This window comes from Condylura cristata, unplaced genomic scaffold (genome assembly GCF_000260355.1).
Source record: "Condylura cristata isolate star-nosed mole 26May11 unplaced genomic scaffold, ConCri1.0 scaffold00017, whole genome shotgun sequence".
NCBI lineage: Eukaryota > Metazoa > Chordata > Mammalia > Eulipotyphla > Talpidae > Condylura > Condylura cristata.
This window is the reverse complement of record NW_004567118.1, coordinates 3949254-3965469: the sequence shown is the minus strand read 5'-3', so window position 1 is coordinate 3965469 and position 16216 is coordinate 3949254. Positions and strand designations below refer to the sequence as shown.

At 48.8% G+C, this 16216-nt stretch overlaps 4 protein-coding genes across 4 annotated transcripts; all 4 read right to left on the bottom strand.

Annotated features, from left to right (window-relative positions):
- Positions 1–1591: 1591 nt before the first annotated feature.
- Positions 1592–2009, bottom strand: LOC101621493 (keratin-associated protein 2-4-like). The gene has a single exon (XM_004684209.2). It carries the CDS (start codon positions 1985–1987, stop codon positions 1592–1594), a length of 396 nt encoding a protein of 131 aa, XP_004684266.1. The 5' UTR covers positions 1988–2009.
- A 4141-nt stretch (positions 2010–6150) lies between these two features.
- LOC101621257 (keratin-associated protein 2-4) lies at positions 6151–6659 on the bottom strand. Its single transcript, XM_004684208.2, has one exon. It carries the CDS (start codon positions 6645–6647, stop codon positions 6252–6254), a length of 396 nt encoding a protein of 131 aa, XP_004684265.1. The 5' UTR covers positions 6648–6659; the 3' UTR covers positions 6151–6251.
- Positions 6660–11285: 4626 nt separating this feature from the next.
- LOC101621018 (keratin-associated protein 2-4) lies at positions 11286–11760 on the bottom strand. Its single transcript, XM_004684207.2, has one exon. It carries the CDS (start codon positions 11732–11734, stop codon positions 11339–11341), a length of 396 nt encoding a protein of 131 aa, XP_004684264.1. The 5' UTR covers positions 11735–11760; the 3' UTR covers positions 11286–11338.
- A 4048-nt stretch (positions 11761–15808) lies between these two features.
- LOC105853753 (keratin-associated protein 2-4) lies at positions 15809–16216 on the bottom strand. Its single transcript, XM_012726112.1, has one exon. The coding sequence runs from the start codon at positions 16202–16204 to the stop codon at positions 15809–15811; it is 396 nt and encodes a 131-aa protein (XP_012581566.1). The 5' UTR covers positions 16205–16216.

Here is a 16216-nt window from a genome sequence, read left to right as displayed (position 1 = left end):
CTGCTTTTCTGTAATCAGCTAGTGCAACACTTTGTCTCCTCTTCAAAAACATATTTTATAATAGCTCAAGAATAGAGCTATTAGCAGTGGGCAGAATATGTTCTAGAACAGTAATTTTTAACTCATGATAAATCCAACTATTTTAAAGTTCTTTCAGTTGAACTGAAAAGTGTCACTTAAAACTGTGGTAATATATCTTTATTTCCTAGTTGTTTCTTTTTTAAAAGATTTATTTATGTATACAGAACTGGGATACAGGTCAGAGATAGCAGCAGTGGTGAGAGGATTCACCAGAGACAGAGTGGGGAGCAGAACTGGTAAATTAATGAAGTACACTGTTGAGGGGAGCAGTGTGCTGGACAGGAGAGGCCTGCTTCACCATGTGGGTCACCTCCCTGGCCAGGGTGAACTTGTGCTGGGCAGTGGCAGCCAGCTTCACAGTGCTGCACATTCACCCTTCGTGCCACCAGGGAGGACCCCCTAATTGTTTTTTATTTCTCACATTTATATTACCTCCTTGGTTTCTATGTCTACCATGCTCTTTCTGTGTGCTTTTTAATAGTCACCATCAAGTTCATCATATCACTTATGCCACAGTGGCCTCAGGATTGGTCTCTGTATAATTATTTTGTATGTATCCTTTGTACTCCTGTTTTTAGAACCAGCTACCATCAGAACCACCCCAATGCCCAACTCCTTTTACGCCACTCAATTGCCCAAGGATTTGTGTAGACTGTTAGTGCCTATTGCATTATAGGCATACTCCTTTGGCAAAGCACACACATCTGCCTAATTTACCTGCCATTATGTGTGTGTATACATACATATACAAAAATATAACCAAAGCTCCCAAATTATTCACTGAATGCCCCTTCTCTGTAACGCTTGTGCCCACCATCCCTACTGCCCAGATGCCCTCTCCCCCTGGGCAGACACACACTGAATCCATGTGAGATGTCAATGTCTCCTTTCTTTTAATCTTTCTGTTCTCCCTAGTCAAAGTGACATCTCTGTTGGCACCAGACAGTGTACTCTGCTTTCATGTTTTCATGCTCCAACTTTTAGTTGAATTATTATGCATTTGATTGACTTCCCTGGAACTCTTTGAAAAGGGCAGCATTTTAAATTCAAGTTTAATCTCTACTGTATAATCTCACAGGTGCCATTCCACCTGAGGCTTGCGTATGGTAGGGAATCTGTCTGTTCTTAACATTTAAACTTGATGAATACTACTAGAATGAATAAAGAAAGCCAGACTGTGCTTGCTAGGTCAAAGAAGAGAAGTTTATTGGGAACAAACTTGCCATAAGACTTAACATGTAAGATGGAAAGCGACGTTGTAAGAACGATCTGAGCTCAGTAGATGAGTCTCAGTCTCCACTCAGCTTCTGGTTGACCTGTGGTCTTGACGGCGCAGCACAGGAAGTTTGGCAGAGAAATGGAATGTGACTTTTACAGAAGGCGGCACACTTGCGTAGGCGGTTTGCCAAGGATTAGAATCACTGCCCTAAAAACAACCTGCTTTTCTCCGCGCTTCATTAAAGGCTGCGCATGCGCTCAGGCTCGGCGCTCCGGCCTGGGCTTTCGGGTTTCAGCAGGAGCAGCAGGGCGACGACCTGCAGGTGGTGCGGCAGGGCGCAGGCTGGCAGCAGGGCGGGCGGCAGCAGGGCGCCTGCACCAGGATGGGCTGGCAGCAGGTGGACGCCCAGCAGCAGGGCCGGCACACCACGGCCGTGCAGGACGTGGGGCAGCAGGCGATGGGGCGGCAGCAGCCCTCCTGCAGGCCGCAAGGGTCGCAGCACACGGGGCGGCGGCAGGGCTCGCAGATGGGGCGCGTGCAGTGGGGCACGCAGGTCACGGGGCGGCACACGGTGGTCTGGCAGGACACGGGGCGGCAGCAGCAGGGGTCGCGGCAGCAGCAGGGCTGGCAGCAGGGCTGGCAGCAGCTCGGGGCGGAGCAGGCGGAGCCGCAGCAGGAGCCGGTCATGGCGGAGGCGGGGCTGGTGGGTGGGGCTGGTGGCTGAAGTGGGGTGTGCAGGTGTGAATGTCTCCTCTACCCGAGGGGCCCTTTATATACCCTGGGCAGTGGGCAGGTGCTGATGACCCCTCTTGTTTATCTTTTGGCCAATTAAGTGGAATTTTGTTTTGACTAATGGTTGCATTGTTGGTAACAGACTCATTGTTTCATTAAAGAATTCTTTTTCCATCCCTAAATGGGGATGTATGTAAGTTGTTCATCATCAATATCTAAGAACAGACAACGAGATAACAGTTCTTGATCTTTATTTGGAATGGATAGTGCCTGATGAATCTTGGACAAATGCTTCTAAAGGGACTATATAATTAAAAATTATAGGGCGCTAACTGGTTCCCGTCCTTGGCCCTCCCACCCCCCACCCTCCTGAGATCTACTGAAGAACCCACGTTGACTCACACAGCAGTTAGCTGTCCTTCCTGTGGGCTCCATGGGAATGTATTTACATATCACGTGATCCAGTGGAATGTAGCCTATGCCTTGAATAGCATGGGATGCTTGAATGGGAAAGCCACAAGTCCATTTTTGTGTTACTCTGGTGCCCTATAAATTCTAAATTTTGTTTCTAGAATGTAGATGAGCATATTTGATATGGTAGATGGCCAGTTCTCTGCTCAGTCACTGCTGAATACATAACAATAACATTATTCAGTGGTGAGTTACATTAGTTGAAATGGAATAGAATAGAAGAATCTGGAAGGAAGACAGAGAACTCCCTCTCTGAACAGCATTTTCTGCAGGTGGAGTCAGGCTGTTGTTTTAGAACCCAGGAGAATACATGTCAGAATTATGGCACAAACCTAAGCGAGCCCCCAACGCCAATGCAACACAGAGTGATGTCTTAGAAAAATATCCTTAAGCCTTAAAACTAGCTTAGACAGGTTTCTAGTAGTGACAAATAACATGTTTTGGATAACGAGTTCCTTTATTTAATAATATCATTCAACAATTACAGTCTGAACAAGTTTCATCATGAAATACGTTGTTTTGTGTTTTCTCAATTTTCAACTGTTGATACAGATGAAGGAAAACAATTCTATGTGCAATCTGAAACAACGAGCCATTTAAAAAATATTTAGCTTGGCACCGATCAAAAGTGCATCTTACTTTATGCAATGGAGATGATTCTGAAACAAGCATTAAATGTTTAATAATTGAATCATGTTTTGAAGCTGTCAGAGAAGTCCACTATGGATAACATGGCGACATGCTCTTCCATAGATATTAAAGTTCTGTGGGAGTTCTAGCTGTTGCTGTTGTAACTTTTTACCAAACTGATGTGCATTTACTTCCTTAAAATAAAATACATCTGGCCCTCCCTGGTGGCGCAGCGGGTTAAAGCACAGCACTGAGAATCTGAAGCCACTTCCGCATGAGTTCGATTCCCGCCTGCCGCCTGCCCCGGAGGAGACCACATGGCGAGCCATGTGGTCTCCTGACCCGCCCGCTGCTTCCCTCAGCAGTGTACTTCGTCGATCTGCCTGTTCTGCTCCCCACTCTGTCTCTGGTGAAGCCTCTCACCGCCCCTGAGCCTCTGGTCTGTACCCCAGTTCTGTATGAATAAATAAATTTAAAAAAAAAATACATCTGAATTTCAAAAATATGTCATCAAGAGAAATATAAAGAAGAAAATATGTATTTAATAAGATAGATTTTGTTGCATAATACTCCAGCTGTGTTTTCTAAGCATAAACACACCCTGACATACTTTTTCTCAGTTATTTAATATTTTACAGGGCCCTCATATTTTATATAAATATATGACAACAATGATGTTTATTAATAGATTTATAATCTTAGACAGAACAATTATATGTTTATTAATAGATTTATAATCTTTAACTATTTTTGGTATTTCCTTTCTGCTGATATTATGCTTATATTTTGTCCTATTGGTTTTTTTTCTTCTCCTCTTATCTCCCTGAGTATATTATAACCTACATGAAGCCAGAGACCTCGCTCATTCTGTTACACTCCCTGAGGGTCAGCTCAGGGTTGTACTCACAGAAGATATCCAATAAACAATCAACATGTGGACTGGTGGTAATGGATTAATTTGCTGAAAAAATGCCACTAAAGTCCAATTCCTGAGCGCAGGTATAAGCAGCCCTTGAGAGTCAGTGAATTAAAATCCACAAGCGTCACCCTCATGCCTGTCATCCTAAGTAGCAAGCAGAGCCACAGCACTGAAAGGAAGCATTGACCAAGACAGCAGCTATTCTTGGACACAAAAGACCAAAAACATCATGTTTTGGGACATCATATAATAATGAGAGAAAGTGTTTGGTTTAAAGTCTCCATGCCTTGTGGGGGAGGTGGGTTGCCTCTCCCTGGGTCTTTTCTGGACACCTGTGATTTTAATTAGTTATATTTATAGTCATAGTAAATTTACTAATACCTTCATTGCTTGTTTTTCTTCAAAAACAGGCTACTGGTCTGCTATCACCTAACATTTTCCATCACTACCAAGCCAGGCTGCTGGGTGCTGGCTTAGTAAAGGGGCTGTCAGACCAGAAGCAACAGGTGTCAGTACAATCTCCTCACACTGAGAGACACTACTCGGGCGCCGGGCTGTGTCTGGATTCACAGGCACGGTGGCTCTGAGGATGCTGTCGCTGTGGCCACCTCCTTCTCTTGGCTCCTGTGTCCGGTAAACGCCATTTACAGTGACATCTAGGAAGCTGCCCCGTTGGCTGCTTCAGAGAGCAACACAAGAGCATTACAAGCAGCCTCAATTTATTGTGTCCCACAGAAACTGCATTTGTACAAACCCAGGGTTTGTGGCAACCCCTCCCCAAGCAGTCTCCTGGCGATGTTTCCCTAACAGCCTGTCACTCTGTCCCATTAGGGTAATCTTTGCAGTACCTCAGACTTTTTGTTATTATTATGTCTGTTAGGGTGATCTGTGATCAGTGATCATTGATGTGACATTGTCATTACTTGGGGGCACCACGAAGCACTTGCATACGAGACAATGACCTTAACCTACGAGGGTCCTGTGGGTCACTCCTAGCCTCTCACCTGCTTCTCAGACCAGTTTATTCTGAGACGCAACAATTTGGAAATATTGAAATTGGGACAACTGTATACCCTATGGTACCTCTAGGTGTTCCAGCGAAAGGTAGAGAATCAAAAGCTGGAAATGACTAAGCTCAGGGAGGAAGACAGGTGGGAGGAAGACAGGTAGAAAGCGAAGACAGGCCAAATGGGAGGCCACTCAGCCCAGGAGTGACCTCAGTGGCTGCAGGGTAAACGGCCTGATGCAGCTTTTTACACCACTAGCTTTGGGGCTATCACCTGTGCTTTGATCGTGTTGATGCAGAAGGCACGTGGGAGCGTGGGTGTGGCGCGCGCCTGCCTGATGGTGGCCACCTGGAGTACGGAGTGGGCATGCGCAGGTGAGCTTAGAGATGGCGGCACTCAGAGGCCGGGCGATGGCTCCGGCTGGAGGCTACAGGAGGACTTAAGGATGCAGAGACAACGCCAGGGAGAGTCCAGAGGAAAAGTGTAAAGACACGGGAGCCTCTGGCTGGGCCACCTGCTTGCCTCCCAGCCCCCTGCCCGCCCCTGCCTCCCTCTCGGCCTGCCTGTGCCGCGGTTCCCTGAGCGCATTAAAGCCCGAGAAGTCTACAGAAGGCTCCTGAACTCGCCTTTACCCTTCTTCCTGATCGCTGGTGAACCTGCCCTGTGCTTCTGGCACAACAGTGACCAATGCAAAAGAAAAGGTCTTGGAGGACACTAAAAGGGCCAATCCAGTGAACGCATGAATGACAGACAGCAGAACAGCCTTGCTGCTCTTGACAGTTCTCTGCGTCTGGGTCAGCGCGTCCAGTCTCCGCATTCCCTTCAGCTTATGGTGATGCTCTGGAACTGAACCCCCACCGTGCCCAGTCTCGTCTGTGTCTTACTTTGAATGTCTCTGGACACAAAGATAGAATCTACTGAAGGAAACATCACAAAGACCATGACTTCTATGCTGGGAATATAAGTTTATTAGAAAACAGACATCATGTCTAGGAGCCAGCCAGGGGTCCTGGAAGGACCCGGCGTTCTTCAGCAGTAGCTGGACACCTGGGCATTTCGCTGAAGCTGGGGACGGACGTCAGCTTGTCTTGAGAAGGTAGGAGCTACATATGATTAGAGTCATTGTCTAAAAACATGTTTTTCTCTGAGTCTGAGCGCTCAGGCTCGGCGCTCCGGCCTGGGCTGTCGGGTTTCAGCAGGAGCAGCAGGGCGACGTCCTGCAGGTGGTGCGGCAGGGCGCAGGCTGGCAGCAGGGCGGGCGGCAGCAGGGCGCCTGCACCAGGATGGGCTGGCAGCAGGTGGACGCCCAGCAGCAGGGCCGGCACACCACGGCCGTGCAGGACGTGGGGCAGCAGGCGATGGGGCGGCAGCAGCCCTCCTGCAGGCCGCAAGGGTCGCAGCACACGGGGCGGCGGCAGGGCTCGCAGATGGGGCGCGTGCAGTGGGGCACGCAGGTCACGGGGCGGCACACGGTGGTCTGGCAGGACACGGGGCGGCAGCAGCAGGGGTCGCGGCAGCAGCAGGGCTGGCAGCAGGGCTGGCAGCAGCTCGGGGCGGAGCAGGCGGAGCCGCAGCAGGAGCCGGTCATGGCGGAGGCGGGGCTGGTGGGTGGGGCTGGTGGCTGAAGTGGGGTGTGCAGGTGTGACTGTCTCCCCTGCCTGAGGGGCCCTTTATATACCCTGGGCAGGTGCTGCGGCCCGCGGACACGTGGTCATTTCCTTGTTTCTGTTTATTTCTGAAATGACCCTGGCAGGTTAGTGAGTGTTGGAGGAGACATCTTTTTAGAGGCCCAGAACTCATAAAAGAGCATTTGTTTTCCTTCTTTAATAGAGTCTTATTACATGTTGGTATTTATGGTTCAAATATGAACTTAATGACTCCACCTTCAAAGTCTCCAATTATCTCTGAAATCCAGGGATGCTTTTGCCAGCTGATGTTTGGTGAGCCCAGGGTAGCATCATGCTGAGGTTACCTCCTAACAGTGGGCCTATGTCCCCACGTGGGAAGGAGCCCTCCTGGGCACATTATCATGACAGGAATCTTTTAAAAGTCATGGTTTGTAATAAAAGAAGAATTTTCTAGACTACTGTTTGGAATTACAAGAATGCATCTCTGTAGGGCTTTGTCATCAGCGCATGTTGTCCCATTTTTGTTGTAAAACACATATAAACAAATTTGCTATCTTAACCGGACTTTGGTTTCCATTTCAATGGCATTAAGTGCATCCCTGTTGTGGAACCATCCAATACTCCAACTCCAGGCACTCTTCATCTTACAAAACTGAAACTGTCTCATCAAACAATAATTTCCCAGTTCTCCTTTCTTCAGCCTGGGGCTGCCACCCACTGCTCTCCAATATTGCAAATTTGGCTTTTCCCCAGTCTTGGTTACTTGCTCATTTTTTCCATAGTTAAATCTGTTCAACTATAGACAGGTGATTTGCATTATTTTTAACCTTCATGGCAATGCCATGTCCTTCACCATGTCTCAAGCATTCTGCTGACACGGTTGTGTTAATTAATCTGTCAGAATAGTCCTATGGAGTGGGTATTGTTATCATTCTCATTTCACATGTAAGAAAACCAGAAAAGTGACTCGCCTGAGGTCACACACCTACCTGCTGGTGTTGGAGGCAACGCTAATTCCAGCAACATCTACGGGGCTATTATTTATAAGCTGCAGAAACATAAGAAAAGGAGCTGCAGGGCCCATATGCCCTATCCGTAAGAACTGTCTGCTTTGTCTAGGAATTTTAGCAGTGAATCGTTTTTAAGATGTAGCTTTCTGTCTCTCTGAAGGTTTGGCTCTAGGACCCCTGGGTATATCAAAACCTGCAGACACTCTATAGATAAAACGGTATCATCTCTGTCTGTACCCTGTGCTGTGTGACTGTTACACTCATGCAGGTCACGCATAGTCAATGGAGTGTAAAATTGAGGGAAGTCATGGTTGGTTGTATTGCTTAGGGAATAATGACCAGTTTAAAATGTCTGTTCAGCTGGGTTGCAACCACCATATGCCTCACTACTTCACATGTATTTTGGATTCGATGTTGCTTGATTTGGGGACACAGAGCCCTCTCACTCAAAGGACTGAGAATAGCTGTCTTGAGAAATGGCTAGTTATTAGAGTCCTTCGAAAGACTTGTTTCTCCTTTATATGCTCAGAAATTGGAAGCATTATCTCCCTTACAGCTTTCTCAAAACCCCAAAGCATGCCCCTTGGAGATCATGTCAAATTTGGGTATAGCTGAGTGGGCGGAAGGCATCAGTGTCACTGGGCAAAGGCCACTGTGTTCCCTGGCAAAGGTACCTCTGAGCCTGCGCTGCCATCACTTACCTCACCATTGCGTCAAATCACCTCTCTGTGAGTCTCTCCAAGCTTATAGAACGAACTGTGACTTTCAGTTGTTTCAAACTGCCAGGGCCTGTGGGAAATCACACCCCTAGGTCATTCTGTAGCCTTTGTATTTGGTTGGTTCCCATTTTTTTTCTTTATAATTTAGTCTGTTTTGGACCTGTCACCAAAGGTTCCATTTTAAAACTTCTTTCTCCTGTTCTGCTGGAGGAGTTCCTTGAAGCTTACCCAGACCTGCCCCAGCCACTGTGGCTGCCCAGGGCATGGTGTTCCTGTGGAAATGACCATGGTCCAATACAAGCAACAATTGGGAGACAACAAGCCGCTCTAGGGCTGAGAAGATACAGCAAGAAGAGGAAGTCTCTAGAAGGCTGATAAGGAACATTCTGAGAGGGGAAAAACTGATGTAGTTAGTGAATTTTTAAAAAGTGGTGATCCGGTGGAATACTATGCAGCCATCAATAAAGACAAACTGATGCCATATGCAGCAACATGGATGGAGCTGGAAGGAATTATGCTAAGTGAACCAGTCAGAAGGAAAATGAGAAATGTAGAGAGGTCTCACTTATCTGTGGACTATAGAGAGACTGAATAAAAGGTCAGGAAAAAGACAAAACTTACAAACTAAGCACACGCCTGAGACTTGCAGGGGCAAGAGGGGAGATGGTGGATGGAGGGAAGAGCACAGGGGACTATGGCAATGGATCATGGGTGTGGTGGTGGTGGGAGAACTTCCAGGACTACACCTGAGGGGAGAAACCAATTACTGTGCAAAAATGAATAATGTAAGAAAATAAATTCAAAATAAAAAAGTAAAAAGTGGCGATAAAGAACATGTAGAAAGAAATTCAACCTTTGAGCCTCTCGATGGGTCAATCATCAAACCCTTGATAAAGAAGAAACTGTGTGCACATGCTGACTGACAGGGTGGAGGATTGGAATATAATGGAAATTCTTGTTGAGATAATTTTAACATAACCAAGGAAAATACTTTCACGAGGTGGCTCTGTGTTGTAAGAACATACTGTCCAACTGAGGAAATCGTTGGGAGTCAGATGTAGTGACCCTTCTTCAGTCCCTTACAAATTATTAATTCAAGCATTCAACAAATAACTTCTGATGGTGTTCTCCCAAAGGTTGGCAGGCCAGTGGAACTGAGCAGGGGACTGAGCCTGTTTTGGTTCAGACTTTCACAGGACTTCTCTGGCCTGACTCCTACTGGGTGGATCTGCCCAGGCAGACAGATCCCCCCAAACTCTATTTGATCAGATGCTGGGAACTCAGCACACTAAGTTAATGTCAGTGATAAGTTCTTGGAAACTGAGACTTTCAGCCAAACATGGATGGCAAATCCAACTCCTTCATAGGCTAGTAGAAACAAGAGTTAAGGTTCTGCATCACCAAACGTCTAAATTAAGACCCCAAACGTGTTTAATATTGATCAATACTTGAGTGAATAATTGTATTCACTCATTTTCTACTCCACTTATTTCAGTTCAGGTCCCTAATGCCAGGGTCTCTCCGACAGCTCTGGATGCAAGGTGGCCCAACCCCTTCCATTACAGAGCACTCCCACCCCATTAGGGTGGGGCAAGGATGACGCATCAGTGAACCCACAGTGCCGGTCTTCTGGATGAGGGAGGAAAGCAGAGGACAAGCAAACCAGCGCATACCCAAGCCCTGATAGACACTGATCTTCCCTCGTTAATATTTGAACAAAATGACATTGAGTGACAGAGTGTGGCTCCAGGAAGACAATAGTGGTTACTTCGGGTAGCTTCCAGAACAGCCTACAGGAGTACAGCAACTAAAGTGTATGCGGTGGGGTTAACATGGCAGCATTTTGACTGCCAGCGTTGTTGCAATGGAAACCTCACTTGCCATTACATGAGCACGGCCCCAGCAAGCTCCCTCGCTCCCTGTCTCTCAGCAGCCGTGACTCCACTGGTTTCAGACTTCATTGTGGTGATGCTGGAGGGAGCCCAAGGAAGATGGGATGGTGGTGGCCGAAGCACAGGTCTTTGTGGTGAGATTCCCCTGTGCCAACTGATGTCAATCACACCAGTTTCTCAAATAGGGAACAAAGGAGCTTCTGATTTAAGGCTCCTTCCTCTCATCACCTCACACTACTGGATGTGTGTGGATTCAGCGTGTGGACAGACCACGAGCCAAGCTCCTGACCAGAGAGACCTGCTATAGTCTGTTCAGTTCCTCAGTATGACTGCAAACCTGGGGCTTGAGCTCTGAGGGATTTTTTCTGAAAAGTCTAAAGTATTCGAACAGCTATTAAAATTACCTCTACAGCTCAAAAAGTGGCCCAAGGAAGTCCTTCTTCCTGCGGTTCTAATTTTTACTCCCACAGTATCAGCTCAAAATAAATGTATAAAGATTCATAAGCAAGAAAGAGAAACACATTTGCTTCTGAAAGGTAACATTTTATTATTTTACCACTCAAAACCAGAGCATACATGTACTATTAACCTGGAAAAAGATCGCATCAGAAAACCTTGAAATAGCAGAGAAACGAGGATGAATCAGCAGACCTAGCTCCAGTAAAAGGGAACTTTGATCTATGTTTACTCATTTTTTACAAGCTAGGAATGCAACTATGAGGCTGGGATTTTCCTAAAGATTATCAAAGGGGTTCAAGATTAGCATAATTAGGTGGGGGGAATAGGTAGACAGTTATTTTTGAGCTAGTTACTGAAGAGCGGATAGGTCGCAAAGGTGGAATCTCTCATCTGATAGGACAGGGAGAAAGTGTCTGTCCATTTTAGTACACCTGGCACCTGAATTCCTTGCAGGGCGAGTCAGTTCAGGGAGATGCTAGCGTCATCGTCTAAAAACAACCTGCTTTTCTCTGGCTTCATTAAAGGCTGCGCATGCGCTCAGGCTCGGCGCTCCGGCCTGGGCTGTCGGGTTTCAGCAGGAGCAGCAGGGCGACGTCCTGCAGGTGGTGCGGCAGGGCGCAGGCTGGCAGCAGGGCGGGCGGCAGCAGGGCGCCTGCACCAGGATGGGCTGGCAGCAGGTGGACGCCCAGCAGCAGGGCCGGCACACCACGGCCGTGCAGGACGTGGGGCAGCAGGCGATGGGGCGGCAGCAGCCCTCCTGCAGGCCGCAAGGGTCGCAGCACACGGGGCGGCGGCAGGGCTCGCAGATGGGGCGCGTGCAGTGGGGCACGCAGGTCACGGGGCGGCACACGGTGGTCTGGCAGGACACGGGGCGGCAGCAGCAGGGGTCGCGGCAGCAGCAGGGCTGGCAGCAGGGCTGGCAGCAGCTCGGGGCGGAGCAGGCGGAGCCGCAGCAGGAGCCGGTCATGGCGGAGGCGGGGCTGGCGGGTGGGGCTGGTGGCTGAAGTGGGGTGTGCAGGTGTGAATGTCTCCCCTGCCCGAGGGGCCCTTTATATACCCTGGGCAGGTGCTGTGGCCCGCGGACACGTGGTCATTTCCTGGAGTTGTGGTTCCTGTTGAAACGGGGAGTCTAGGTAGTGTGATCATTTGCTGAGGCAACAATTCCATCCCTGCCACACCTTCCCTTTCTCCCTGCCTGTTTTTTGCCTGGAAACGAATACTTGATAATTTATATCATCAGAAAAATGGCTTGCTGACTAGCCAGTTCTTCCCGAGCACTCATGTGACAGGTGGAACCGGGAAGCACCCAGAATCACCAGCATGGCCCCTCTTCTGTCTATGAGTAAGCGTGTGACTGGCATGTTCGGAAGCCCTGGACCTGATTCTGCTCCACTCAGAGGAGGCAAGAATGGCTGAGAAGCTGAAATGGCTCATAAAAGGAGATGTGCACTGACTCAGCGGTGGGGAGAGTGGGCAGTGCCCTGAGGCACACCCTGCTTCGCCTTGTTGCTGAGGCGACAGCAGCCAGGACCAGGAGGGCTTTAGTCTCATCGGCCATGACTGAGGTGGCCAGTAAGTCATAGATAGTGAGGAGACACTGTGAACACAATGTCTACTATCTGGGAGTGAGAGGAAAAGGCAAGACAAATAAAGTCTCAATAATTTTCTATCATCAGGACATGGAAATAAAGCATTGAGGGAGGACTTCTCACGACAGGGCAGGAAAGCCAGACTAAATGCACAATGTATTTATGGTTTTTTCTTTTCTTTCTTATATAAGGACAGGCTTATTAGAAAAAGGAACAGAAAAAGAGAGGTACCTGCATACTCACAGGTGGGGGGGAAGTGACCATATTGGTTTCATCTTAATGTCCCTCTCCTCAGTGTGACATTGACACATATATTGAGTTCTTCAAAACACATGGAACCTGTTTTTTTTTTTAATAGACATACATATTTTCCCATTATTTCACACCACCCATCTGGGCTGAAGCAAGTTAAGCAGGACCTACATACCAAAAGCACCACATACATTACACATGTTACACAGGGCTGTCAGACACTGGAGGTCCTGATGCCGACAGATTTCTCACTCAGGTGAAGGCATCTGAAAATGCCATTCCAACAGTCCACCGGCCACTAATTTCCTTCCTCTCCAGGAGGGCCAGGGCTGCCCTACTTTCACTCATCCCGGCACCACATCAGCCCAACGTCCACAGCTGACCCCTCCACACATGTTTGGAGCTAGGGGAGGGAACACCAGCCCCAGCAGAAGCCGCAAGGTGAAGGAATGTGTTTGTATTGTCTTCTGAAGGTAGCTGCTTTAGTTTGTTGGCTGATGATTTTGATACCTGGGAGGTGAGTTTGAACACGGCCAGCTGAGTTACCTGAACTGAGGACTGACACAGTGGCCTTGAATCTGAGCCACCAGTGAGAAAAATGGTGGCCTAGGAAACCAACTTGTACTTAGGAGGTGGGTTGAAGATGACGCTACCCAAAAGCTGCTGATAGCTTCAAGCAAAATCTGTCTCTGCAGTCCCTGGTCTGTGTGTTCATCTTGCATGTACTTTGGTCCACCAAAACCCTGGCTGGGTTCTGGGAGGTGTTTGAGTTTGTGACCCATCATTGTCCATTGCAGTGTTTGAAAGGATAAGTTTGGTGAAATAATTTCTCTAGTGTCACACAGATAAAAGAATGGCAAAGCTTTCACAGTCCTGCAGGGCCTGGGATGAGTCTAAACACCAGCAAGTGGCCCTCCCTGGTGGCACAACAGGTATGATGCAGCACAGTAAGCCAGCCACAGCCGCCTCAGTGTGAGTTCAAGCCCAGGCCCTGGAGGTGATCCAGGCGCAGCAGACCTCTCCTGTCTCCCTGCTGCTCCCCTCAGCAGTGTACTTCGTCCATCTGCCTGCCCTGCTCCCCACTCTGTTGCTGGTGAATCCTCTCATCCCCCGCACCTCTGGTCTGTCCCCCAGTTCTGTATGCATAAATAAATAAATCTTAAAACACACACACACACACACACACACACGAGTGACCCCTCCTGTTCTTCCAAATCTGGGGTCACTTCAAATATCCACATGGAGCAGTTGTGATGAAAATGTCCATCCCATGGCTTGATTTGTGGCTAGCATGCTGCTAATTGGTTTAGATATATACAGAGTTCTAAGTCCTGGCAGTAGGAAACTCACTGTCCTTGTTGAAAGAGCACAGCACTAACAAATCTTACTTTTTAAAATCATAGATGGTAAGAAACTTTGAAGTTGCATCAGTAGGAAGGGACTATCTCGCTATATTGTCCATTGCCTGGACAGGACCTTTGTCCTTAATAGAGAAACAGCCTCAACTTCCAGTCCAGACAGAGCTTAGACCTCAGCCACAGCATTTTCCCCATCTGGGTGACATATGGTTCCATCTTGATGTCAGTTTCTCTGCACTCAGGCCCCGCTTTGCCACGAAATGATAAAAACACCATCTCGGACCCTCCCTGGTGGCGCAGCGGGTTAAAGCACTGCACTAAAAAGCTAAAGCCACTTCCGCATGAGTTCGATCCCCACCCGCCCCGGAGGAGATCCACATGGCGTGGCAGACCTCTCCTGACCCGCCCGCTGCTCCCCTCAGTAGTGTACTTCGTCGATCTGCCTGTTCTGCTCCCCACTCTGTCTCTGGTGAATCCTCTCACCCTCCGCATCTCTGGCCTGTACCCCAGTTCTGTACGAATAAATAAATAAATCTTTAAAAAAAAAAAAAAAACACCATCTCATGGCGCCTTGTCATCTCCATCCTTTTCTGCTCCCCTTCACTGTTTTTTCCCTCTTCATTGTCTTTAACTCTCCTTCTCCACTTTTTTCTTTAGTTTCTCACCTCTTTCATTCATCTCTCTTTTTGTTGTTCTTATGTTCTTTTTATTCCACCCAGGACAAGGGTGATACTTTCTTCCTGTGATTCATCTAAAGGTACCTCTCCTCCAAGTCAACTCTTCGATAACAGTCTAGCAGGTGCCATGACACCAGCACCACTATATAATGTCTGCATTGTGGCCTTGGCGCTCACCAGGGAGCCTTCCTCTGTCTATAGAGGCAGGAAAGAAAAGATTTCCATTACACTTGGAAGGTTTTCATGGACATGTTGGCTAAGCCCCTCCAAGAGGGTAGAGAAGCTGCATTCGTAGCGTGGGTGAGAGCCATGTGGGTGTGACCATGAACGTGGAGCACGAGCCTAAGTCCCATCTCCAGAGATTTTGACTTAGGTTTGGGAATTTTCACCTAAGAATCTGCACATTCAGAAGGTCATCTGGAGATTCTAAAATGGGTGAATCATGCTCTGCACTTTGAAAAACCCTGTTCTAGAAACATGGTAGAAAGATAAGCGACGTGGAGTGTGTTGGTTAACTTACTCTGGGGCCACTCTTCTGGGATTGGCTCACTCAACTCCCAGCCCTTCACACACACTGCATCTACTTAATTATCTGGCCTACTCGACCGAGACCTCCTTGATTGTGGCACTGACTTGTCCGTCACTCAGCAGGTGGTGCCTGGCCGAGGTTCCCTGAGAGACAGCTAGTGAATAAACACACAGATGACTGACATCTCTCTGCACAAGGTTTTGCTTTGGTCAAGTTTTGTTTCCCTGGTGTAGATTCTAAAATCTTGCTCATCTGAGGACCTTAATAAACATGCCCGAGGGAATGAATCAGGGAGCAGGGAGGTATGCAGGAAAAATTAGTTTATTGAGCAAGTGAGCAACACATTACAAATGATGGGGGGTGGGGGGCGGGGTGGAGTGGAGCAGAGCGGCCTCCAGAGCTCAGGATGGGTTGGTGATGTCTACTCCGGGGTTTTAAAAATGGTTTTCTACCATCCTTCTCCCGAGATAGATGTCAGGCACTTGGCTGGAGCTGAGGACGGATGTCAGCTTGTCTTGAGACCGTGGGAGCTACAAATGACTAGCGTCATCATCTAAAAGCAACTGGCTTTTCTCTGGCTTCATTAAAGGCTGCGCATGCGCTCAGGCTCGGCGCTCCGGCCTGGGCTTTCGGGTTTCAGCAGGAGCAGCAGGGCGACGTCCTGCAGGTGGTGCGGCAGGGCGCAGGCTGGCAGCAGGGCGGGCGGCAGCAGGGCGCCTGCACCAGGATGGGCTGGCAGCAGGTGGACGCCCAGCAGCAGGGCCGGCACACCACGGCCGTGCAGGACGTGGGGCAGCAGGCGATGGGGCGGCAGCAGCCCTCCTGCAGGCCGCAAGGGTCGCAGCACACGGGGCGGCGGCAGGGCTCGCAGATGGGGCGCGTGCAGTGGGGCACGCAGGTCACGGGGCGGCACACGGTGGTCTGGCAGGACACGGGGCGGCAGCAGCAGGGGTCGCGGCAGCAGCAGGGCTGGCAGCAGGGCTGGCAGCAGCTCGGGGCGGAGCAGGCGGAGCCGCAGCAGGAGCCGGTCATGGCGGAGGCGGG